At 45.9% G+C, this 24913-nt stretch overlaps 1 protein-coding gene across 6 annotated transcripts in view; it reads left to right on the top strand.

The window, feature by feature from the left end:
- The window catches only part of PDPR (pyruvate dehydrogenase phosphatase regulatory subunit), a 44518-nt gene extending 19605 nt beyond the window's left edge, over window positions 1-24913 (top strand). For all 6 annotated transcript variants that reach the window (XM_086349840.1, XM_086349845.1, XM_086349844.1 and 3 more), the window contains 10 exons: window positions 2058-2250; window positions 4432-4556; window positions 6190-6345; window positions 6819-6952; window positions 7326-7474; window positions 7914-8026; window positions 11338-11432; window positions 13063-13152; window positions 18192-18374; window positions 20258-24913. In XM_086349840.1, the coding sequence (XP_086205966.1) occupies window positions 2058-2250; window positions 4432-4556; window positions 6190-6345; window positions 6819-6952; window positions 7326-7474; window positions 7914-8026; window positions 11338-11432; window positions 13063-13152; window positions 18192-18374; window positions 20258-20662 (1643 nt within the window). In that variant the 3' untranslated portion in view covers window positions 20663-24913. The remainder of the gene's footprint in view (window positions 1-2057; window positions 2251-4431; window positions 4557-6189; window positions 6346-6818; window positions 6953-7325; window positions 7475-7913; window positions 8027-11337; window positions 11433-13062; window positions 13153-18191; window positions 18375-20257) is intronic.

Raw genomic sequence — 24913 nt, 5'->3', positions numbered from 1 at the left:
TAAATCGAAGGTTTGTGGCAAACACTGCGCTGAACAAGTCTATTGGCACCATTTTCCAACAGCATTTTCTGACTTTGCATCTCTTGAATTTTGGCAATTACAGTAATACTTCAGGCTTTTTCACTGTTATGTGTGTTATTGGATCTGTGATTTGTAATGTGTGTATTTCTTCAGTCATCTATTTATTGTATTAATGGTCTATCTGTTGTATCAGTGATCTATCTATTGCAAAAGATAAGAATCCCTGAAGGTTCGGATAATAGCATATTTTAGCAGTAAGGTTTTTTTTTTACCTTTTTATAGTTTTAATAATATACTGAAGTCTGAGTGGAAGTGGTTTTTAATGGCGTTTTTGAGGTAAAATTGATGTACACAATATACAAGTTTCATGTGTACAAACAATAGAGCAGTTCTCAACTTTTAAAGGTTATATTCCATTAATAGTTATGAAATGCTATATTCTGTGTTGTACAATACATCCTTGTAGCTTATTTATTTCCTACATAGTACTTTGTACCTCCGTACCCCCTCCCCTTATCTTGCCCCTTCCCACTTCTCTCTCCCACTGATAACCACAAGGCTGTATCCGTTTCTTTTCTGTTACATTCTCTAGTTTCTTTTCTTTTTAGATTCTACATATAGGTGATAACATACAGTATTTGTCTTTCTCTGACTCATTTCACTAAACATAATACCTTTCAAGTCTGTCCATGTTCTTGTAAGTAGCAAAAACAGACTTTTGAATAGCTGCAGAGCAGTCCATTGTATATATACACCACATCTGTTGATGGACACTTGGTATGTGTATTGGTATTGTGTTTTTGCTTTTTTTGTTTTTGGTGTTCTTTTCCCCACAAGGCTTGCATGATTTTAATATCCTGGCCAGCTGTTGAACTCCATGCACACACCAGTCAAAGTGTTGGGGTCCTAACCCTGGACTCCCAGGGAATATCCTGTCCATTGGTTTTTTTAGACATAATTCTATTGAACATGTAATACAATATAATTTTTGTATGTGCTGTAACATAATTTTTATATGCGCTGAGGGAACCAAAACATTCACATAACTCACCATGTTGCAGTATTCACTTTATACAGTAGTCTGGAACCAGATCAAGGTATACCTGTGGTTCCTTATTTGATCTTTGTAACAACCCCATTTGGTTGTGCACAGAGGCTGTCTGGTCTACGGATACAGTTACTGGCAAGCTGATTCAGAGACCTAAAATTAAAATCGTGGTTAATTTTGCCTTCTCACTTTTTTGCCTAAACTCATTACTGAAATTTTAGGCTAGGAGGAAACTTACTTTTATTTTTTTGGAAACCTTCTTTTGATAGGACTTCATTTAAGATAGAAGAGGATTTTTAAAAGCGAAATTGTTAATATGTTCTTTTACTCAATTTTTAAATAATTTTAATTTATTTAATAGGCAATATAATCATTAATTCCAAATTCAAAAGGTATGAAAGGGTCTGTCATGAAGAGTGTCCTTTCTTCCTCTTGAACTTAGTTTTTTTTTTCCTTAATTTGGGGAAATTTCAGACTTTTACAAGTGAAGAGAATAACATACAGACATCTCATGTCCCTGCCAGCCGGCTTCAGTCTGGCTTCATCTTGATCCCTGTCCACTGGATCTTTCCCGGGTGATGGACTGACCATAAAACAAGCTGAGGATCTGTCTTTTGCAGCTGTTAGAACATAGGAAAATTCTGCCTTTTATTGCGTATCTCTTTGGGGGCCTTTTAATTAAGAGCTTTTGTCCTACCATTGATGCCTGTAAGAGTTTATTTGGGGGCCACACATAGTATCTGCTCTTCCATAGCACCTTTTCTTTCTACAGAGTATCTTTTTTTCTCTGTCTTTATGACAAGAACTTTGTAGGGATGTCCTGTAATTCCACCAAGGCTTCTGCTTCTGATAGATGGCCCAGTTGGCTCTTCTCAGAAAACCTCCCCAAGACACTTTGGGAAAGGAGCGGGAGGTGAGGCGTGTAGGGGAAGGCAGTTTTGAGGCCCCTCAAGCTGAGGACTGGGTTTGGGTCTGTTGTGTTGCTCAGAGCCCCTGCTGAGTTCCCTGCTGCGTCGGATGCCACAGCTGGAGACGCTGGAGATCGTGAAGTTGGTGAACTGCCCCGAGACCTTCACCCCAGACATGCGGTGCATCATGGGCGAGTCTCCCTCAGTGCGGGGCTACTTCGTCCTGGTGGGAATGAACTCTGCAGGCCTTTCGTTTGGTGGAGGAGCTGGAAAGTAAGTCCTTCCCACTCAGACTCGGCTTGCTGGGCTTCCTTCTTTCTTCTTGTTCACATGGTCTGTGATGTACTTAATCCAGCACGTTCGCAGTAAGCGGACAACACGTGTCTGTAGAGAGCTGTCCCTGTAAAGGTACTCGCCCCTTGTTGCAGGCACGTCACTGTTAACCCCTTTTTTGGAGTTAACCTGGGAACCAGTGGCATGTTCGTCTGTACTACTTCAGTCATAACAAATGTTGGTCCTTTGAATGTGTTTGTTTGAGTTTGGAAGTAGTGATGGTGAGTGGAGTACAAGATCATGCTCATCACCTAAGTTTTTATTTTAAAATTTGGTACTAATAAAAATAAAGCCAGTGTCAAAAGGACAATACTATAAAATTCCACCTATTTGAATACATAAGAGTAGTACAGTTCATAGAGACAGACTCGGATGGTGGTTGATGGGAGTGTGGGGGGTGGTCTCTGTTTACTGGATGTAGTTTGTTTGGGAAGTGAAAAGAATTCTGTAGGTGAATGGTGGTGATCATTACAGACAGTGTGAAAATACTTAACATCCCTGATGTATGTACTTGTAAATGGTTGAGATGGTAAATTTCATATTGTCTGTATTTTATCACAGTTTAAAAAAATTTTTAATTAAGTGACCAGAAAGTATACTTGGGTGAAATGTAGTATGGCTCTGAAGACAGTTATGGATTAGAAGTTACCAAAAATGTTTGGAGCAAAAGTGATATGGCCATATAACTATATAACCTCCTGAGATGACTGTTTTACAGGGGAAAAAAAATCAAAATGTATAGAGTACATTTGTATGTTTATTTTAGTCTTATTTCTTCATGCCTCTTGAGAAATTTGTACGCAGGTCAGGAAGCAACAGTTAGAACTGGACATGGAACAACAGACTGGTTCCAAATAGGAAAGGGAGTACGTCAAGGTTGTATATTGTCACCCTGCTTATTTAACTTATATGTAGAGTACATCATGAGAAATCCTGGGCTGGAAGAAACACAAGCTGGAATCAAGATTGCCGGGAGAAATATCAATAACCTCAGATATGCAGATGACACCACCCTTATGGCAGAAAGTGAAGAGGAACTCAAAAGCCTCTTGATGAAGGTGAAAGAGGAGAGTGAAAAAGTTGGCTTAAAACTCAACATTCAGAAAACGAAGATCATGGCATCTGGTCCCATCACTTCATGAAATAGATGGGGAAACAGTGGAAACAGTGTCAGACTTTATTTTGGGGGGCTCCAAAATCACTGCAGATGGTGACTGCAGCCATGAAATTAAAAGACGCTTACTCCTCGGAAGGAAAGTTATGACCAACCTAGATAGCATATTGAAAAGCAGAGACATTACTTTGCCAACAAAGGTCCGTCTAGTCAAGGCTATGGGTTTTCCATTGGTCATGTATGGATGTGAGAGTTGGACTGTGAAGAAGTCTGAGCGCTGAAGAATTGATGCTTTTGAACTGTGGTGTTGGAGAAGACTCTTGAGAGTCCCTTGGACTGCAAGGAGATCCAACCAGTCCATTCTGAAGGAGATCAGCCCTGGGATTTCTTTGGAAGGAATGATGCTAAAGCTGAAACTCCAGTACTTTGGCCACCTCATGTGAAGAGTTGACTCATTGGAAAAGACTCTGATGCTGGGAGGGATTGGGGGCAGGTGGAAAAGGGGACGACAGCTGATGAGATGGCTGGATGGCATCACTGACTCGATGGGCGTGAGTCTGAGTGAACTCTGGGAGTTGGTGATGGACAGGGAGGCCTGGTGTGCTGCAATTCATGGGGTCGCAGAGTCGGACACGACTGAGCGACTGCACTGACTGACTGACTTCATGTGTGTGTACTGAGTCACTCAGTCATGTCTGACTCTGCGACTCTGTAGACTGTAGCCCACCAGGCTCTGCTGTCCGTGGGATTTCCCAGGCAAGAATACTGGAGTGGGCTGCCATGCCCTAATTCTTCCCAGGCAGTCTCACCATTAGTGCTCATGTCCTCATGGTGGTCTTGTGAGAGCAGTAGGTGGATCTCATTTGCTTCCTCCAGAAGTTAAGGAATTAGAAAATCGTTCAGCCAGTCTTGACAAGACAGGGTCTTTCGAGCCCATTGGTGCTTGAGTCCTAGTCCCACGCTGAATGTCACAGTGCTGAGAGGCCTGGCAACTTCCCCCTTTGCAGGTACCTCGCTGAGTGGATGGTGTACGGCTACCCCTCGGAAAACGTCTGGGAACTGGACCTGAAGCGGTTTGGAGCCCTCCAGAGCAGCCGAACCTTCCTGCGCCACCGTGTCATGGAGGTCATGCGTGAGTGAAGCTGCGTCCCCACTGCCCCTCTCCACAGGCATCTCACTGGCTCTGTCTCCACAGGGGCAGATTCTTCCTCGGTTCTTCGGCAGTCGCTTCAAGTTGGGCTCCTGGCGTTTGACCGTTTCAGGCCTGCGTTGGGGGCATTATGCCCACGACGTGTGTGAACTGTTTAGTGTGCTGTACAGTACTTACTCTGTGACCAGGAAGTGGACCGGGACGTACGGGGGTCACTCCTGTCGGGCTCGCAGCAGCAGCTTCTTGAGCATTCTCGTCTTTGCCTTCTTTTCACTGTGCTGTGTCACAGTGAATGCTCGCTCCCCACTTGGTCTTTGAGATCGTGGTTTGCTTTCCAAGGCAGAGAATTTGTCAAGTTAGTCTCAAAGCACAAGTGACTCTCATCATCAACCCACCATATGCTCACCAGATAGGAAATCACTTCTCATGTAAATACCAGACATGCATTCCTGCTTTCTCTTTGTTTTTGCTTCTGACTTGGAAGGATTACTGTCTTGTCTTGGCTTTTTATTTCCCAGTGAGCCCTTTAGAGATAGCTTTAAATATATATATATATACACATATATGTTTACATATAATTTATTCGTTTTTGGCTGTGCTGGTGTTCGGCGCTGCGTGCGGGCCTTTCTCAGTTACGGCAGGGAGGGCTGCTCTGCTGTGGTGCAGTGGCTTCTCTTTGCAGAGCGCAGAATCCAGGCCAAACCGGCTTCAGTGGTTGTGCCGGGCTGGTAGCCGTATGTGTGACTGCCAAGATTTTTTATTTTCTGTGCAAATTGTAATGAAACTTGAGCTTCTTGAAGATATAGCACTTTGGGGGCCCTTCTCTGATTCTCATGAGTTGGAAGTTTCAGGCATGACAGAAAATGGGGAATTGGAAGGTAGAACCTAAAGCCCAGAAGAGCTCTGGGCAGTTCAGAGAGGGCAGCACGCTTGCTTCTGCCTCAGCGAAGTACCTCTTATTTGGCCTTGTGTGAAGTCCAGTCTTCTCTCTGGAAGACACTAAAGATCATGCTCTTTCTGGATATTTTTACTTACTACTGTTGCAGATTGGACATTAGGAGAAGTGAATCCTGCCCCTAGCTTTGTTACATAACAATGTCAGTGGGACAAACTGCAACCTGTCAGATTCCAGAGCCACCATATCAAGTACGCTGTGTGCCCTTTTGCTTCAGAAATGGTTAAATACTAGGGCAAGTGTGCGACAGGTCTGAGACTCCAACCACACAGGCACTGGAAAGAAGCAGGTGCCAATGTTTCACACTATGTAACCTCCTGTGTCCCGTGTAGACGTGAGCTTCATCCCTGCTGGGAGCTTGGCAAGGTTTAGAACCCTTTCTGCTATTGTTTCCACCTGCTAGCTTAAAAATAATTATAAACAAAGATCTGGAGTCGTGACGTGACTCACAGCTGTATAACTCTGTGGAGGGGCGACACCAGCTCTTACAATGCAATCCTTTCTTCTGGAACATTCCTGTCACACTAGGTATTGTTGGGAAGTTGGGCTACAGCAGCCTGGAAAGCATGCTCTTTTGAATGGAAGCAACTCCAGAGTCTCGTGGATATGGGTGCTCAGCTCTGTGGCTTGGGCTCTCACGGGCTGCTCTTCATCTCCTAGCTCTGCTCTACGACCTGAAGGTTCCCCGTTGGGACTTCCAGACTGGAAGGCAGTTACGCACCTCTCCTCTCTATGACCGGCTGGACGCGCAGGGAGCCAGGTGGATGGAGAAACATGGATTCGAGAGGCCAAAGTACTTCATACCACCAGACAAGGGTAAGAAGGCACGTTCTCATATTTGTTCTTTTTGTCCTAAGAATAATAAATCTTGGTTTGGTCTGGTTTTAAATCATGGATTTTTGGCTGTGTCGGGTCTCTGTTGCCGAGCTGGGGCGCTCTCAGCTGCGCCCGTGGGGGCCGCGCTCCGGTTGTGGTGCACGGGTCTCGTTGCAGAGCACAGGCTCTAGGGCACGGGCTCCGGGAGTTGTATGCGCAGGTTTAGTTGCTCCATGGCATGTGGGATCTTCCTGGGTCAGGAATCAAGCCTGTGTCCCCTTATTGACAGGCAGATTCTTAACCACCGGACCACTAGGGAAGTCCTAAACCTTATTTTTAAATCAGTACAGCTCGACTGTGTTCCTGGGAGAATAAATAATAAAAACCAAGTATACTGTCCTAAGCTATCAAGGAAACTCCCCAGGACAAATCCCCTCCTTTTCCTTCTTCCTTTGGTTTTCTCTGTCCTATAGACCTCCTGGCCTTGGAGCAGAGCAAGACTTTCTACAAGCCAGACTGGTTTGAGATTGTGGAGTCCGAAGTCAAGTGCTGTAAGGAAGCCGTGTGTGTCATTGACATGTCCTCTTTCACAAAGTTTGAAATAACAGTAAGTATTTGAGAACCAAAGGAACAGACTTGGAAACATGCATGTTTATTATCTGCCTCTTGTTTATCATCTGTCACTTCAAAACTGATTCTGTAAGAACTCGGGTATATTTTAGTGTGTCAACTGAATTATAACATTTTCTGGAATTTGTAACTCTTTGTTTCTGATTCTTTCTCTGCTTGTAGAGGCCCATTTGACACTAGAATCCGTAGCTAGCTTACCTGAGCTCCTTGCAGTGGGGTGAATCTGCAGATGTCGTTGCGCGAGGGCCAGCTAGTTGAATTTTCTCAGCAAGTGGCCTTGCACGTCAGGCCTCATTGCCAGCCAGAGGTTCTTACATCTGTTATCTCTGTTTCATTCCCCAACCCTACAGTCCACCGGGGATCAGGCATTAGAAATTCTCCAGTACCTCTTCTCCAACGACCTTGACGTGCCCGTGGGCCACATCGTGCATACCGGCATGCTCAACGAGCGTGGTGGGTACGAAAATGACTGCAGCATAGCCCGGCTGAGCAAGCGCAGGTGAGCCAGGCGCCGCCCCGCTCCCTCCGCACATGGCCCTAGAGGGCGTGGCCACTTCAGCAGGACCCCATTAATAACACTGAGAACAAAAAGCATGGCCTGTTCATCAGCAGCGCCCGTGCATGCGCACGCACACACACACCCCCCACTTCACCCCCCGACGAGGAGGGGGAAAGAAACGCACCAGATTATTTAAAACCTAGTGTGGAGAATTAGTTATTCTACTTGGAGAAAGTGCCTTATCTTACGTTAGTAGGCTGTGTGATTTCTTGGCACTAGCAGGACGCCAGAACCTTGCTTTGTCCTGATGTGGTGTGTCCTGAAAGTGAAGAGACCACTGGCCACGTTCTGTCCATTGCTTTGACTCTAGTTGAGAACCCACTGCTTCCTGATCATTCTTCTGCCGCCTGGTTTTGATTACTTTTGGTCTCACTTTCAGTTTCTTCATGATTTCTCCAACCGACCAGCAGGTCCATTGTTGGGCTTGGCTTAAGAAGTACATGCCAGAAGACAGCAACCTGATTCTGGAGGATGTCACCTGGAAATACACTGGTAAGGGGCCCTCCAGGGTCAGGCGGCCCGCTGGGGTCAGGGGGCCCTCCGGGGTTGGCCGGCCCCGTAATCCAGGTTTGTCTTCTCCATTTGCCTTCTTCATATCTGATGTTCAGGAGTATCAGAATTAGCCTCTTGTAAGAGGCTCCTGGTCATAGCCAATCGATCCCTAGCACTTCCCCACGTTGTAAGTAAAGCATGGGATGACGTATTGCTCCTCTGTGTTGTTACTGCTGTATCCCCTATAGTCAGCATCAGATCAGATCAGATCAGTCGCTCAGTCATGTCCAACTCTTTGCGACCCCATGAATCACAGCACGCCAGGCCTCCCTTTCCATCACCAACTCCCAGAGTTCACTCAGACTCACGTCCATCCAGTCAGTGATGCCATCCAGCCATCTCATCCTCTGTCGTCCCCTTCTCCTCTTGCCCCCAATCCCTCCCAGCATCAGAGTCTTTTCCAATGAGTCAACTCTTCGTATGAGGTGGCCAGAGTACTGGAGTTTCAGCTTTGGCATCATTCCTTCCAAAGAAATCCCAGGGCTGATCTTCAGAATGGACTGGTTGGATCTCCTTGCAGTCCAAGGGACTCTCAAGAGTCTTCTCCAACACCACAGTTCAAAAGCATCAATTCTTCAGTGCTCAGCCTTCTTCACAGTCCAACTCTCACATCCATACATGACCACAGGAAAAACCATAGCCTTGACTAGACGAACCTTTGTTGGCAAAGTAATGTCTCTGCTTTTGAATGTGCTATCTAGGTTGGTCATAACTTTCCTTCCAAGGAGTAAGCGTCTTTTAATTTCATGGTTGCAGTCACCATCTGTAGTGATTTTGGAGCCCAGAAAAATAAAGTCTGACACTGTTTCCACTGTTTCCCCATCTATTTCCCATGAAGTGGTGGGACCGGATGCCATGATCTTCGTTTTCTGAATGTTGAGCTTGAAGCCAACTTTTTTACTCTCCACTTTAACTTTCATCAAGAGGCTTTTGAGTTCCTCTTCACTTTCTGCCATCAGGGTGGTGTCATCTGCATATCTGAGGTTATTGATATTTCTCCCGGCAATCTTGATTCCAGCTTGTGTTTCTTCCAGTCCAGCGTTTCTCATGATGTACTCTGCATAGAAGTTAAATAAGCAGGGTGACAATATACAACCTTGACGTACTCCTTTTCCTATTTGGAACCAGTCTGTTGTTCCATGTCCAGTTCTAACTGTTGCTTCCTGACCTGCATACAGATTTCTCAAGAGGCAGATCAGGTTGTCTGGGATTCCCATCTCTTTCAGAATTTTCCACAGTTTATTGTGATCCACACAGTCAAAGGCTTTGGCATAGTCAATAAAGCAGAAATACATGTTTTTCTGGAACTCTCTTGCTTTTTCCATGATCCAGCAGATGTTGGCAATTTGACCTCTGGTTCCTCTGCCTTTTCTAAAACCAGCTTGAACATCTGGAAGTTCACGGTTCACATATTGCTGAAGCCTGGCTTGGAGAATTTTGAGCATTACTTTACTAGCATGTGAGATGAGTGCAATTGTGCGGTAGTTTGAGCATTCTTTGGCAATGCCTTTCTTTGGGATTGAAATGAAAACTGACCTTTTCCAGTCCTGTGGCCACTGCTGAGTTTTCCAAATTTGCTGGCATATTGAGTGCAGCACTTTCACAGCATCATCTTTCAGGATTTGGAATAGCTCAACTGGAATTCCATCATCTCCACTAGCTTTGTTCATAGTGATGCTTTCTAAGGCCCATTTGACTTTACATTCCAGGATATCTGGCTCTAGGTCAGTGATCACACCACTGTGATTATCTGGGTCGTGAAGATTTTTTTGTACAGTCCTTCTGTGTATTCTTGCCATCTCTTCTTAATATCTTCTGCTTCTCTTAGGTCCGTACCATTTCTGTCGTTTATCAAGCTCATCTTTGCATGAAATGTTCCTTTGGTATCTCTGGTTTTCTTGAAGAGATCCCTAGTCTTTCCCATTCTGTTGTTTTCCTCTATTTCTTTGCATTGATCACTGAAGAAGGCGTTCTTATCTCTTCTTGCTATTCTTTGGAACTCTGCATTCAGATGTTTATATCTTTCCTTTTCTCCTTTGCTTTTCCCTTCTCTTCTTTTCACAGCTATTTGTAAGTCCTCCCCAGACAGCCATTTTGCTTTTTTGCATTTCTTTTCTATGGGAATGGTCTTGATCCCTGTCTCCTGTACAGTGTCACGAAACTCATTCCATAGTTCATCAGGCACTCTATCAGATCTAGGCCCTTAAATCTATTTCTCACTTCCACTGTATAATCATAAGGGATTTGATTTAGGTCATACATGAATGGTCTAGTGGTTTTCCCTACTTTCTTCAATTTAAGTCTGAATTTGGCAATAAGGAGTTCATGGTCTGAGCCACAGTCAGCTCCTGGTCTTGTTTTTGCTGACTGTATAGAGCTTCTCCATCTTTGGCTGCAAATCAGAGTGCAAATATTTGTTGAATTAACGGATGACTCATTATTAAATTATTTTAATTCATCATGTAAGTATTGTTTTCGTCACAATTTCCCCTTAGTTTTTGGTTTTTTTTAGTAAGTAAATACTTCTTAAGGATAGTTAACTTATTTCCTGATTACCTCCCCCTCAGCAGTCCTCTCATGGAGCAGCCCTTTCTCTTCTGCCCCCTAATTCCAGCTTAACCCCTCCCTGCTTCTCACTTAAAGGACCCTTGCCTCGCCTCCACTAGAGGCGAGTTCATTGTAGCAAATATGATGGCCTTCTTGCTACCAGATTGGAAAACTAGAAGCTTATGGAAGCCAGCCTGTTTTCCAGTCTGTCTGAGGGTATCTGATATATGATGTGCTCAGCTGCTGTCACAGATCCCGGCAAAGGGGCAGCTCTCCTCGGGCTCTCCTGTTACTGATTTATGTTTGGGGCTTTTCCATCACACACCTGCACTGGGAAGAGGAGGGGAGCGGGACCTATGCAGGTGTTCAGGGCCAGCCCTGGGAGTGGACTCCTGTCCTCTGGCCTCATGCTCCCAGTCTCCCTGCAGAGGAGGCTGTAGAGGCTCGTCTTCCTTTGTACCCAGGAAGAGGCCACAACTGGCCAGGCTCTCACATGCCAGGAGTCAGTGGCAGCACTTAGCAGCCTTGTCAGAAGTGTGTTTGCCAGAATCTAGGTGCATCCTAGGACTGCCTAAACACAGGAAGGTTTTCACGGTCTTGCCACCCAGACCCGGCCATAGGTGAGCAAGTCCAGAACAGACCTTCCCCATTGGCTCAGCTGTTCACCTGGAGCAGCCAGACATGTCCTGTTCTTTCCCCTTTAGCCCTCAACCTGATTGGTCCTCGAGCTGTAGACGTGCTGTCCGAGCTGTCCTATGCCCCCATGACTCCAGACCACTTCCCAAGTCTGTTTTGCAAGGTGAGTACTGGAAAACTTCTAGTTTTTAAATAAGCAGGGAATGTTCGTATATAGAGATTACAATTACATGTTCTCATTATGGTGTTAACATCCACAGAGTGTGTTCTTATGTTAAGCAAACAAAATGAGCATATCCACTGTTTTCCATTCTTGACAGTCTTCTTATTTAATAAACTTGATGTCGTTAAAGTGGACCTAACTTTTCTCAATATCAGTTCTATATATTTTTTGCTTTCTGAGAAAGTGAAAGTCGGTCAGTCGTGTCTGACTCTTTGACCCCATGGACTGTATAGTCCACGGAATTCTCCAGGCCAGAATACTGGAGTGGATAGCCTTTCTCTTCTCAAGGGGGATCTTCCCAACCCAGGGATCAAACCCAGGTCTCCCACATTGCAGGCGGATTCTGTACCAGCTGAGCCACAAGGAAGCCCAAGAATATTGGAGTGAGTAGCCTATCCCTTCTCCAGGCGATCTTCCCGACCCAGGAATTGAACTGGGGTCTCCTGCATTCAGGCAGATTCTTTCCCAGCTGACCTATCAGGGAAGCCCATTGCTTTCTGTAGCAGTGGATTACATTTTTATGTTGTAATATTATGACACTGATGCCGAGAAACCCCAGCCAAGGTCAGGTCCCTTCTCTCCATGCAGAGCTTCCTCTTTTCCACACACAAAGTAACTTCTGTGTATGTGGTGCCCCTTCAGATAAGAAATGGCTAGGTGAATCCCTGAACAACATACGTAGTTTTCTTTCTTATACTTGGCAACTAGATCTGAGTGAAACAAAGTGCAACTGAGTGAAAGGAAGGACAGCTGAACACTCTGGGAAGCAGCAGATGGAGAGGTCGCACAGACCAGTGTTTTGGCAACTGTCACAGGCAGCTCCGCGACAGTTACTGATGGGGTGCTCTTTGAAGTTCAGACTGAAGTCAGGTTCCTCTTAAGTGACTGCACAGCTCTCTCTTCTCTGTGGCACAGTTAAAGCAGCAGAAAGCTCTGTTAGCTGTCGGCCGGCCCTGTCAGAGCCCTTTCTTTGCTCAGAAGAGGCTTGCCCACACCTTTGTGCCTCAGCACACTGCCCCAACCTGCTCCCCACAGAGGCGGCCTGCTGGGGGCCGTCTGGGGCTCCGCACACCCCACCACAGAGCACGGTTGAGTCAGAGGCCCTTTTGGGTCACTGCTGCTGGAAACATGTTCAGAACATGGGGAGCTCAGTGTCTGCCCCCAGGGTAGCAGGTGAACCAGCGTCTTCTCTGGGGCAGGTGCCCAGGGCTGGTCTGCCAGGTCTGCCAGGGAGCATTTGCCTGCTCTTCATAGCTCCTGACGTCTTGACTAAAACTGCAGCAGATCTTCAGCAGGACTTTGTGGAGAGAAGTGTTTCCTGCTTGTCCAAGACTGCCTCCACTCCCCCAGCGGCTGGGCTGGCACTCCTGAGCTGGGCGTTAAGAGGCTGGGCTATGCGCTTAGTGACCCCATTGCCTGGAAACAGACCATCAGGGAAGAAACTGCTTCATTCACATGTGTCTGTCTCCTCCAGGGTCAGACGCAGGGAGGGTGCAGAGCTAATGAGAGGGCTCCTGAGACCTTCATCCTCTGACACCTCCACGGTGACCCCCTCCCTTGGTCTCCACAGGAGATGAGCGTGGGCTACGCCAATGGGATCCGGGTGATGAGCATGACGCACACGGGCGAGCCGGGGTTCATGCTCTACATCCCCATAGAGGTAAGCGCCACGGGGCGGGGGTGGGGGTGCGCAGAGAGCCCGTCTGCCAGCCTTCCTCGCTGCGGCCGGCTGCGTGAGAGAGGGTGTGACATTTTTACTGCTTTCTGTAGGTCTAGAACATTCACATGGTCTAAAATTAAACATCTCTGAAATGTGTTCAGCGCCACTGACCAGTTCTCACCAGCCACCAGGAGTGATATAGTTGTTAGTTTATATCACGTCAGAGTTTTGTGCGTATGGAAGCAAGTTCAAAGACACCTTCACACCCTCTTTAGAAACGCAAGTGGAAGCACACTGCACTTCTTCACCTGATTGTTTTACCAAGCAGCTTACAGGTCTTCACCTGCCAGGACCTAAGAGAGAGCTTCCTTTTCCTTTTTCCTTCCTTTTTAATAAAAGTGCTGCAGTATTCCATTATATAGTTCAATCATTTATTTTAAAAATATTTATTTGGCTGTGCTGGGTCTTAGTTGCAACATGTTGGATCTTCAGTCTGTTGCAGCACATTCTTTGACCAGGGATGGAACCCAGGCCTCCTGCATTGGGAGTGCAGAATCTTAGCCACTGGACCCCCAGGGAAGGCCCTGAATCATAGTTTAACTAGTCTGCTATTAATAGACATTTATGGGGTTTCTCATCCTTGGCTGTTATAAAAAGTTCCGCAGTGTACAAGAGTCCCTTTTTCTTTATTGCTTGTACCAGCACCAGGTTGTCACTCTTTGGGCCGATGGGTGCAAAGCAGTTTGTCAGTGCAGTTTTATGCAAGAGATCAAGCTGCTTTTCAAAACCCGGCTCCCTCTGAGTAAAAGCCTGTCCGCAGGCCCGCACTGCTCCGCCTGCCCTTCTCGGGGCTGCTCCTATCTCCCGTCTTCCTGGCTCTCGCTCCCGGCCCTTCACTCCCTGCTGGGCGAACGTCTGAAGCCTCGGGGCCTTTCCGCCTGCCCTCAGCTGTCCTTGGCAGTCTGTCCTTCATAGTGCCACCAGGCTGAGGGCCACACCTGCTTCAGGTCTGGTCTCGCCTCGCCTTCTTGATGAGACCTTCTTTAAAGCTGCATCCACCAGCCCCCTCCTCCCTAGCCCCCTTCCCTGTTTTTCTTCAGGGTGCTTACCAGTGTCTCTCAGAATATATATTTTCTTTATTTTGTTCAACAGTTTACCCGTTTTAAATACAGGTTTGCTGAACGCAGAGTTATTTAACTTCTGTATCACCAGCACAGAGGAGCTTGGCACATAGTAAATGCTTAGTAAGTGCTGTATGAATGAATGTTCTGGCTCTATCTTTTGTCCATTTGTGTATTAAATTATTAGTCTTTTTACCTAATTTCTCTGAACCAGACAGTCCTTACTGTTAAGTTGTAAATTTTTTTTCCCATTTGTCTTGATTTGTTGTTGTTGTTGTTTTTACCATGTTGAAGGGTTTTTTTCATTTTACTTTTTATTATGGAAAATGTTCCGTATGTTGCAAAAACAAATTTATTTTTTTGGTAGGTGAATTGATCAACCTTTTGTGGCTTCCAAACTTTGATACATAGAATGGGCTTCCCCACCCCAGAGTTATAAAATTTTTCCTCTTTTCTTCTGGTGTTTTCAGGTTTTTTTATTTTTTAATTTATTTATAGTTTGTGTTATTGCTATTTAGGGGTTTGTGGGGCTTTTTAAATATTTAAATGCACGAACCTTTTGCACTGTCTCTTGGTACACTTTATGAGCTGTGGATCAAGCTATTTTTTCTAACATGGATAACCAATCAGCATGAGATTCTACCTTTATCACATACTAAGTTGCTACATTTGGGTATATTTCTGGACCTTTATTCTGTTTGGTTTATCCAGGACCACATTATCTTAATTATTGAGTCTTTATTGTTCATTTTAATACTTGGTAATGCTTTCCTCCTTCACAGCTTGGAAAACTCTGGAAAGTAATTCCTATTTCCTTATGCTCCCTCATAAACATTTATAATCATCTAGTTAAAAACACCCTGATTTGGGGGGTTGTGTTACGTTTGTCAGTTAGGAAGAATTGACACTCTTACGTGTGTTGAATATTACAATCAGAATGTACCTTTTTTATTTGGGTTTGTGTGTGTGTGTTGCGGTCCTTTAATGGACCGGAACCTGGTAGTCTGGAGTCGACAATAAGAAAGTGAAAGAAAGAGAGAAAGAAGCTAATATTCCCTGGTTTACGCAGAGAACCAATAAAACCCTTGAACAGGGCTTGCACCACTCATGAAGGCACAGGGTGTCCTCTCGAAGAGGTCTTGAAAGCCCAGGCAGGAGAGCGAGCTTGGCGGGTTTCCACGCTCCAGAGAATTAGCTGGAGGGAGGGAGAGAGAGAGAGAGACACGGGGACCCAGGCCTCTGGTGGAGCAGGGGTGCTTTAGTGATCTTTCTGTGAGTACATATAGGCTGTTGTGCAAGGAATTTCTTTCGACAATGATAAAGATCAGAAAACCAGACGTACAGCAACTGTTATCAAGGAAACAAGGAATTAACAGTGGTCATGATTCAGAAGACAATCCATATCTCAAGAAAAAGAGTCGTGACTAAGCAGTTTTGTTGTAAGGAGAATGTTTACTGAAGGAAATCCACGCATGCGTTTTATCTCATGACCTCAGTCCTGGGAGCAGCGTGCTGCTCCAGTCATTACCAGGAACTGATAAGGAACAAAGGATTTATGAGAGACAGAAAAGAGCACACAGGAATCCTCCTGTTAAACATTCCCTAACGTGTGTGTGACCTTCAGAGGTATTTTGAAGTTTTCCTCATGTAGATGTTATAAATTTATATGAATAATATTTTGGTGGTGTTGCTATTGTGAATAGGAAGGGTATCTTTATTCTAGTATCTTCTAGGTGATTATGATTTCTAAAAGCTTTTTTCTTTTGTTTATTAATGCTTTAACCTGTTTCCTTCCTAAACTGTCTTACTGTTTATAGCTGTTTTTTAGTTGTTTCTCTGGAATTTCCAGAGTTCAGTCTGACCATATACAAATAGTAATCATTTTTCTTGTTTCTTAACAATTTTATTCCTGCATTTTCTTTCCTGTGTCCAGTTGTGACAAGTAGCATTGATCCTCAGCATCCTCACGTTCTTGACATTAGTCATGTTACTCATGGTATTAGGTTTCCTTTTAATTATTACATGAAGCATGGATTTGCCATCCCATCAAATTTCATCTGCTTTTTCACACTCAAATGTTACAATTTGAGAAGAGCTGATACACATATAGCTGGCACATTTTGCCTGTACCGACAGGGGATCAACTGTGACTATCAGGTCACTGAGGTGTGACCACCTGCTCCCGGGTCATTAATCAGCAAAGCCCATCAGGAGGGGGAAGCTCTGTTTTCCACCTCATTCTCTTGGGCTGGTCCCATTCTTACTCATGTTTTCCATGAGTCCAAGAGGTAATTTTTGCACTGCTTGGGTTCTTTTCAAGCTGGTTTTTGTCCTCAAGAAGGTTATACTTGTCTCTTAGAGGAGATGGCTTCCAGAAGCATGGTGGCAGACGGCAGATTATTTACCCTCAATCCCTGGCATTTAGTGAGAAAGTGAGTAAATGGTGGGGACCTACTTTTCCCTTTGCTCTTCTCTAGTCCAAGACTAATAACTTGCTTTCAGTCTTTTCTTCTCTGTCTTCCTCTTAACTCAGACACAGAGCATTCAGCTTGAGACACTGAACCCACCTAAGATACGGCTCATTCTTACTCTCCTTGCCCAGCCAGTCCCCACTGGTCTCCTCCACCCACCTTTGCTATCTCCAGTGTTTGACTTACACACATACCACAGGCTGTGTTGTACCAATAGCCCAGACTCCCTTGTCCACATCTAAAATCGTCTTGACCACATTGTTCTGTTTAGTCGAGGCCTGTTTGGCTGCAGTAGTACAGTTTATAGAGCCATATACATTAAAGAATTGCAATACCGATGAAGCTGCTTTTCCTTGTTCCCCCCCGTTATATTGAGATATAATTTATATACATCGTTGTTTAAGATTCAGGTGGACAGTATAATGGACTGACTTACATAGACTTAGCATTCACTATCTCATACAGCGTCAATAAAAAAGAGAGAAAAATTGTTTTTCTGTGATAACTCCTCTCAGGATTTACTCTTAACTTTCATGTGTATCATACAGCAGCGTCAACTGTAGTCACATGTACACCACATCCCTAGTGCCTGCCTTACAAGGAAGCTTCTACCTTTTGACCACCTTCCTCCAGTCCTCACCCCTCTACCTACCAGTAACCACCTGGTCTCTTGTTCTATGAGTTTGGGTGCTATTTTGGGGGTTTTTTGGTGTTTTGTTTTTTTTTTTAAGATTCCACACGTAAGTGTGGATTATATAACATCTGTCTTTCTCATTCTTCTGTGTCTTGTTTTCTCTGAGTTACAGTTTTTAAAGTAAACAGTATTGTTGTTGTTGGGCTTCAGGCTTAACATAGTATGTTTAGATTATTTGCTTTCAATTTGGAAAACTTTCTGCTCATTTAAGTTATCTGGTACTTAAACATATCTGGAACCAAAAACAAAGCAGTGTGAGAGACTGGATGCTGCGGGACGTGGTAGGAGGGCTTTGCTTTCTGGGGTCCTCTGTGACCTGCTCCAGGGCTAAGATGCCACAGTTGGTGTGACAGATCAGAGTTGTGCATGCACGCCTAGAGTTACATGGAAATCTAGTTTCACAGCGTGGGCCAGTGCACGAGGGAAGGACCAGGGTTGGGGAGCAGGGGCAAGAGAACATGGTGGGGAGGATGTGTGGCTGCCGGAGAGGCGGTTACGAGATTGGTTGTTTGCTGAGTGGTAAGAGAGCTTCTGTGAGTTATGTCGTGCTGCTGTGTACTTAGATCCTAGACATTGTAGAGAAGTGAGGAGACGGATGCTGCTTTCCTGGAGCTTAAGTCTGGGCTGTGGCAGTGGGGCTCCTGAGGATTATAGCCAACCTCCTGCCCTGTCCAGGTAGCAGGGACAGCCAGCCGCGCGCCATGTTCAGTGCTGAAGGTCTGCTCATTACTGACCTCTCGTCTCTCCCTCTAGTACGCCCTGCACGTATACAATGAAGTGATGAGCGTGGGGCAGAAATACGGAATCCGGAATGCTGGGTATTACGCTCTTCGTAGTCTCCGAATTGAGAAGTTTTTTGCCTTCTGGGGTCAGGACTTAAACACCCTCACCACACCCCTGGAATGCGGAGGAGAGTCTCGGGTGAAGTTAGACAAGGTATTGTACTCGCGTGCTGACTCCACTCCGCCCTCAGCTCTCCAGGCAGGGAGCCTGCAGGGGAACAGGTGTGCAGGGGCCGAGGCCTCAGGATGCCTGAGGGGTAAAACACTGACTAAGGAAACACGACAGATAGACAACACGTGTTTGGGGCACTGCACTCTGTTTTAGACTGAGTGCTTTCTGGGCAGTTTTTCAGAGTTGGTTATGGCGATTCATTAACCTGCCACAAACATACAAATGAGTCACATTACATTCAACTTCCTAATTTTTTTTCATTTCAAAAGTAATATATGAAAATGCTCTTTTTTTCTTTATAGGAAATATGTTTATTATTGATCATGGCAATTCAAAAATATTCGTTAAATCACCATTTAAGAGGATAAAATTCTCTTTCCCCACTCTGAGCCCCCCCAGCCCTCCTGCCAGCTTGACCAGAAGCACAGTGTCCTGTCTCCCTGTAGAGCATCCGTGCAGAGCATGCAGAGGAGTCTCCCTTCACTGCTTTCTTAATTGTGGTGCTTGGGCCCTACACACTTGGTATATTGCACCTGACTTTTTTCACTTAACAAAATCTCTTAGCAGTCATTCTCTACCAAACAACATAGTAGACCTCTGCTGCTCTTTTTGTGTGATTAGGTAAGTATTTTTCTCTGATATAAAATTAAAGAATACTCAATTTGGAAAATAGGGAAAAACAAAATTAAAATCACTCTTTTTTTTTTTTTTCAGACACAATCACTGTTAAGTTTATTTTAGGGAAGAATGAGGGGAAGGGATAGTTGGGGAGTTGGGATGGATGTGAACACACAGCTATATTTAAAATAGATAACCAGCAAGGACTTACTGTATAGCCTAGGGAACTCTGCTCAGTTTTAAGTGGCAGCCTGGGGTGGTGGGTAGGGGATAGACACATATATGGATCTGTGTATGGATACGTATATATGGATAGACGCATACATGGATCTGTGTATGGATACATATATATGGCTGAGTCCCTTCACTGTTCACCTGAAACTATCACAACATTGTTACCTGCTGTCAGTCCAGTTCACTTCAGTTGCTCAGTCATGTCTGACTCTGCGACCCCATGGACTATAGCACGCCAGGCTCCCTGTCCGTCACCAACTCTTAGAGTTTGCTCAAACTCATGTCCATTGAGTCGGTGATGCCATCCAACCATCTCATCCTCTGTCGTCCCCTTCTCCTCCTGCCTTCAGTCTTTCCCAACATCAGGGTCCATTCCAGTGAGTCAGCTCTTCGCATCAGGTGGCCAAAGTATTGGAGGTTCAGCATCAGTCCTTCCAATGAATATTCAGGACTGATTTCCTTTAGGATGGACTGGTTTGAGCTCTTTGTAGTCCAAGGGACTGCAGTTGGCTATATTCCAATTAATTGGCTAATCAATATATCCCAATTAATTGGAATATTATATTGGAGTTAATATATTCCAAATAATTGGAATATCCCAATATATTAATTGGCTATATTCCAATATAAAATGAAATTTAAAAAAAATTTTTATTCTGCTTTTTTGTACATATGCATAAATATATATGCATACAATATATAAATGGACTTTTTGTTGAGATTATATAAAAACATTGCTTTTCTAAAACAGTTCCAACAAGCACTTTTAAGTGTAGATTTTTCTGCCTGTTTTTTTCTGTGTGGTCTCATGATTGAAATGTGTTTAGAAAACAAAACGATGTGTACCTGTGCTGTTACAAGGATCCTCTGAAGGTGTCTCGTGTTGGGAACACAGGTTTCCCGCACAGTGGGAAGCCCGCATTCTCCAGCGCGTGCAGCGGGGAGGGGGGGAGGGGCGGTGCTCCGCGGTTACGCCGGGACCTGACGGTCTGAGCGCCGCTTCTTTTTCCTAGGGCGTGGATTTCATCGGGCGCGACGCGCTGCTGCAGCAGAGGCAGAATGGGGTGTACAAGCGCCTCACCATGTTCATCCTGGACGACCACGACACAGACCTGGACCTCTGGCCGTGGTGGGGGGAGCCCATTTACCGGAATGGGCGGTATGTGGGCAAGACCACCAGCAGCGCCTACGGCTACACCCTGGAGCGCCACGTGTGTCTCGGCTTCGTGCACAACTTCTCCGAGGACACAGGGGAGGAGCAGGTGGTGACAGCGGATTTCATCAACCGGGGAGAATATGAGATTGACATTGCAGGACACCGGTTCCAGGCCAAGGCCAAGCTGTACCCGGTCCCCTCCCTCCTCACCCACAAGCGCCGGAAGGAGGACGTGGAGCTAAGTGACTTGCACGGGAAGTGAGGCCGGGGGGCCTCGCTGCCACCCCTCCTTCTCACCATCATAGGGGCTTTTCTCCTCCTCCTGACCCCTCCCTCTTCTTGAGTTAAGCTTGGCCTCCCATCTCTTCTCTCCTGGTAGACTTTTTCCGCTTTTAACTCTCCCTTTGCTCCCTTCTCTCTCCCTCCATCTCCTCCTCCCCCTGCGTCTCCCATCTCCTGATACTCTGGGCTGGTCGCCACTACTCCACCTCTCAGGTTCCCGTGGTGGCAGAGGATAGGAGCAGACTCCTTGTGAGGTGGGTTGTGCTGACAGCCTGACTTCATGTGCTGTGTCTTGAAGCAAGGCAGGCTGCAGGCTAAGTGTCCATCTCCGTGGAGCTGTTTCCTTGGAAGAACCTGTGAATTCTGTGGGTTGCCGTCATGGAACAGCTTATGCCTTTCAGCCGGGCAGGTCGTCCTCCCGTTCCTTTGTGCTGCAGGTTGGCTCCGTGAGCCCTCTGTCAGGAGGATGACCACCTACCTCGCTGATGAGAGAGGCATCGTGAGGGCAATACCTGGGGGTTAGCAGAGATAAACAGTTAACCCTCCTGGGTCTCCCCACTGACCCAGTTATCAGACTGTTGGGCAAGCACCACCTGCCTGTAAGTTTCTTCATCTCTTGCTAACCTCTACAGTGAGGGGGTTTTGGTTGGTTTGTTTGACTGAGTAGACAAGTAAGCCACACTGTTTGAAGAGAAAGGCCAGTTTGCCTTCTGGGTTGCTTTTCCCAGCTGACAGAGTCTGACCTCAAAGTACAGCTCAGCAATGCTGAGTCTTCTAGAAACAGTGCTGCTTTTCCTTCAGCTCCTCACAGTTCAGTCACCCCACCTTGATGATCCTCTTCTCCAAGCCCACACAACTTTCAGGTCAGCCTCCCATGTCCCTGCCACAGGAGCCGCTGGCTCAGCAGACCTTCTCCCCATTTAGAGCAGGGCAAGGGAGACAGGCTAGGCACCCTGGTTGAGGGAGTGAGCCTGGGGCCATGTTGAGTGGGCGGGAGCCACTGGGACCCCGGGTCTGGCTTCCCCCACAGAGAAGAGAGAGAGCCACATGGAGGTGCCCTCTGCTCCCAGTGTGGGGAGAGTGTGTTACCTGAGCCCAAGGTCTGCTTCCATCTTCTCTTTCCAGCCATCTCTCCACATCTTCTGGAATAGAAAGCGACTGGGGTAAGAAGGCCCTGCTCGCTTTAAGCATTGCCTGTGTTTGCTTAAGATCTCCCGGACTATGATATCCATCCCCACATGTCATTTCCCCTTGCAGACAAATTGCTGCTAGAGACTTGAACCGTAGCCTTTGGTGTCTTGGCTGCCTTAGTCCTGACAGGTCTGTAAGTATATTCAAGATGATCCTTTCATGTTATTAGAGAAGCTTAAACTTCTCAGATCTCTGCCTACTCTGGCATTTCTCTGGGATTTCTGTTTACCCACTTGATCACTGACTTCAGTGTCCACCTTCTTACAAGGTCTTCACTGATTAATGAGGGAGTACATGATTAGAAATCTGTTGGGGGTTTGGTATTTTGATGTAAATGTGTATTTAACGAGTTGAGAGATGCTGCTTCCAGGCAGAGAGGAGGGGTGCTGCCCAGCTGGAGAGCACAGAACAGCAGTCATGAAACTTGAGGGAGCAGGACATGAGCCCTTGCCAACGCAGGTGTTGGCCAGCTGACTGACCCAGGAAGATGGAGACTGATGTAGAACTAAAGGTATCCCATGCTCGGCACCACTGCAAAGTTGTCTTTATAAATTAAAATTTATTTGGGACTGAATCCAAAGGAAACTCTAGATTTTAGATTTATGTGTAAAGTACAAGATGTTAAGATTCTGGGGGCAGCACTTGTTTTTTGAGTGCCCTGAAACTTACGTATTTACCTTCTGGCACTTTACATTCACCCTGGAAGTCTCCTTTGTTTCATTGAAATAGGCAATATGAATCTGGTAGGTTTCTCTGTTTGGTCCTAAACTGAAGAGAGTGACTCTTTCCTGCCTCAGGCATGGTTGACAATCAAAACATCCTCATTTCTGTATCACTTCCTTGGGGACTGGACCCGTGACAACTCATCTCTTTCTTCCTGGAGACTCGAGGGTTTGTTGAAGGGGTGGCTGGACTCTTTGTTTTAGATGGATGAACTTTCTTCTCTGAAATGATTTGTCTTGCGAGAGGGGGTCCACAGTCTTCTCAGCATATTCAGTTGAATCGTTTTGAACCTAGAAATACAAAGTGTGTTGGCTTCAAACAGATAGAGAATCCAGGCTGCAAGTCTACCGGGCGTCTTCTCCCTTGAGATAAGCCCCTAGTTACTTGTACCACGTGTAAGTCCCATGGTCATGTGATTGACGTTGAAGATTTCTTGTCTGTGATGAAAGCTCTAATTGAGAAGGTTTTCACACACAAAAAAAGGGACAAGAAACCTACCTGCCTGGGTAGCCCATTTGATGTCTCTTAGCTTGTGTTTTGGTCACACAGCACTGCGTGGGCAGGACGTGCTCCAGGAGACAGAACTAAACAGTTCCCACAACATTCAGGTGCTCTTCTGGGGAGTCCCTGTACCCCCTAAATGCACGCTATGCCATTTAGCCTAGTGATTAACCCCAGTCTCACCTTGGCCCCAGAGTTCCCATTTCTACTGGAGCAGCACCAAGTCACTTCTGCTCGATTCTCTTCAGGAGGCATGCAGTCCTTGGACTCTACCTCCTTGTACAGACCAAGAGTTTTAGCTGCATCTCTTCTTTCCTGGGCTGTTGCTTCCAAGAAAGTAACGAAACGTGAAGAATAACTCTTCAGCTTGCTTCTTTCCCCTGCCTTTGCATGCATTGGAGATGTTAATCCTGTCCCCCACCACCACATGTGTGGCTGGAGTGACAGGCACTTCTGAAAAGTGATTTTGTGTCACTGAAGAGATGACCCCCCTCCTTGATTTCCACCTCCAAAACCACTATATCAGCTGGCTTTCAGGCATTAACTACAAGGTCCTTTTTGTGTCTCTTTGTTGCCTCTTGGCCAGTGTAGTCAGCAAGGATCGTCTTTAGTATCCAAGATAGAGATCTGGTCAACAGTGTTGAATACTCAAGTACAACCTACTATTTCCTTTCTTTCTGCACATCCATCCACACTCATCCCTCACAAACCTTGATATGAGCAGCATTTTCTCAACATCATACAGAGGAAGTTCCTCCTGAGCGAGGACTCTTCCTCCTGCACGTCATGTGCAGGCATGTGGCCTCAAGCACAGCGGAGTGGGAGAGAGAGACGGCAGGTGAAGTACACAGCAGTGACCAGGCCGGGCAGTGAGTCCTGAGGGGACTAGGGCTCCCCTGTGAGCATGTGCCCCACACCCCTGCCACTCTGCCCTCCACGTTATGGTGCTGAGTTAGCTGTAAGGCTCCTTCATTGTCACTCTGGGGCTGGCATCTGCAGCCCCTCACCACTACAGATACACTATTTTTTAAGAGGACTGAGTATTTTTGTATGTCTTTGCCTTCTCTTTGTCCATTAAACACCAGAGTTGTTCCTTGTATAATATGATTCTTCTCTGAGCAAAACCCTTGGAGAATTAACACATTTCTTCATGGGCCATTTTTCTCATGATATTTAGATACACCTGTTTTTATCCTTTGCAGACTTCCTCCCTTCTCATTTTTCTGTCTCTCAAGGACAGAAATTATAAGTCATGGAGGGGATACTTTTAGCACCTGTTTCAACAGATTGATGCCAGGATTCCCTTTGCACACCAGGAACTGGGGCTTGGGGCCCTCCTCCACCCAGCCATGTTCTAGTGCCTTACACTCCAGAGCGTCACACGGCGGGCAGAAACAGAAGGACCTTCAGCAGGCAGGTGTGGTGGGGTTGAAAGCTTCCACAGCTCATTCCAGTGAAGGGTTTTCCAGCAGCACAGCTAACACTACTCTCTGGTCAACCCCTGGGATGTATGAAAACGCCACGGTAACTAGTGTAACGGCTACAACTCATTCTTTGCGTTTGTAAATGTGCAGTTCAGCTCAGCCCTTTCCCACCCCTGTCAGCATGTGGTCCTGCAGCTGTGCGAGGCCCTTTAGTAAACGGGATCTTTCTCCCGCACCCTGGGGATGACAGGCACCCAGGGTGACTGAGCGTTTCTGCCCCCGTGAATGCGGCATTAACTTTGTGCACTGTGTTTCTATCAAGCCAGATTTCAATTAAGGTTTTCTTTTCATATTACTAAGTTTGTAAATGAATAAACATTTTCTCTACTCTT

This window comes from Bos grunniens, chromosome 18 (genome assembly GCF_055505025.1).
Source record: "Bos grunniens cultivar Pamir isolate PY7600 chromosome 18, Bosgru_T2T1.0, whole genome shotgun sequence".
Lineage (NCBI taxonomy): Eukaryota > Metazoa > Chordata > Mammalia > Artiodactyla > Bovidae > Bos > Bos grunniens.
This window is presented reverse-complemented; position numbering and strand designations above follow the sequence as displayed.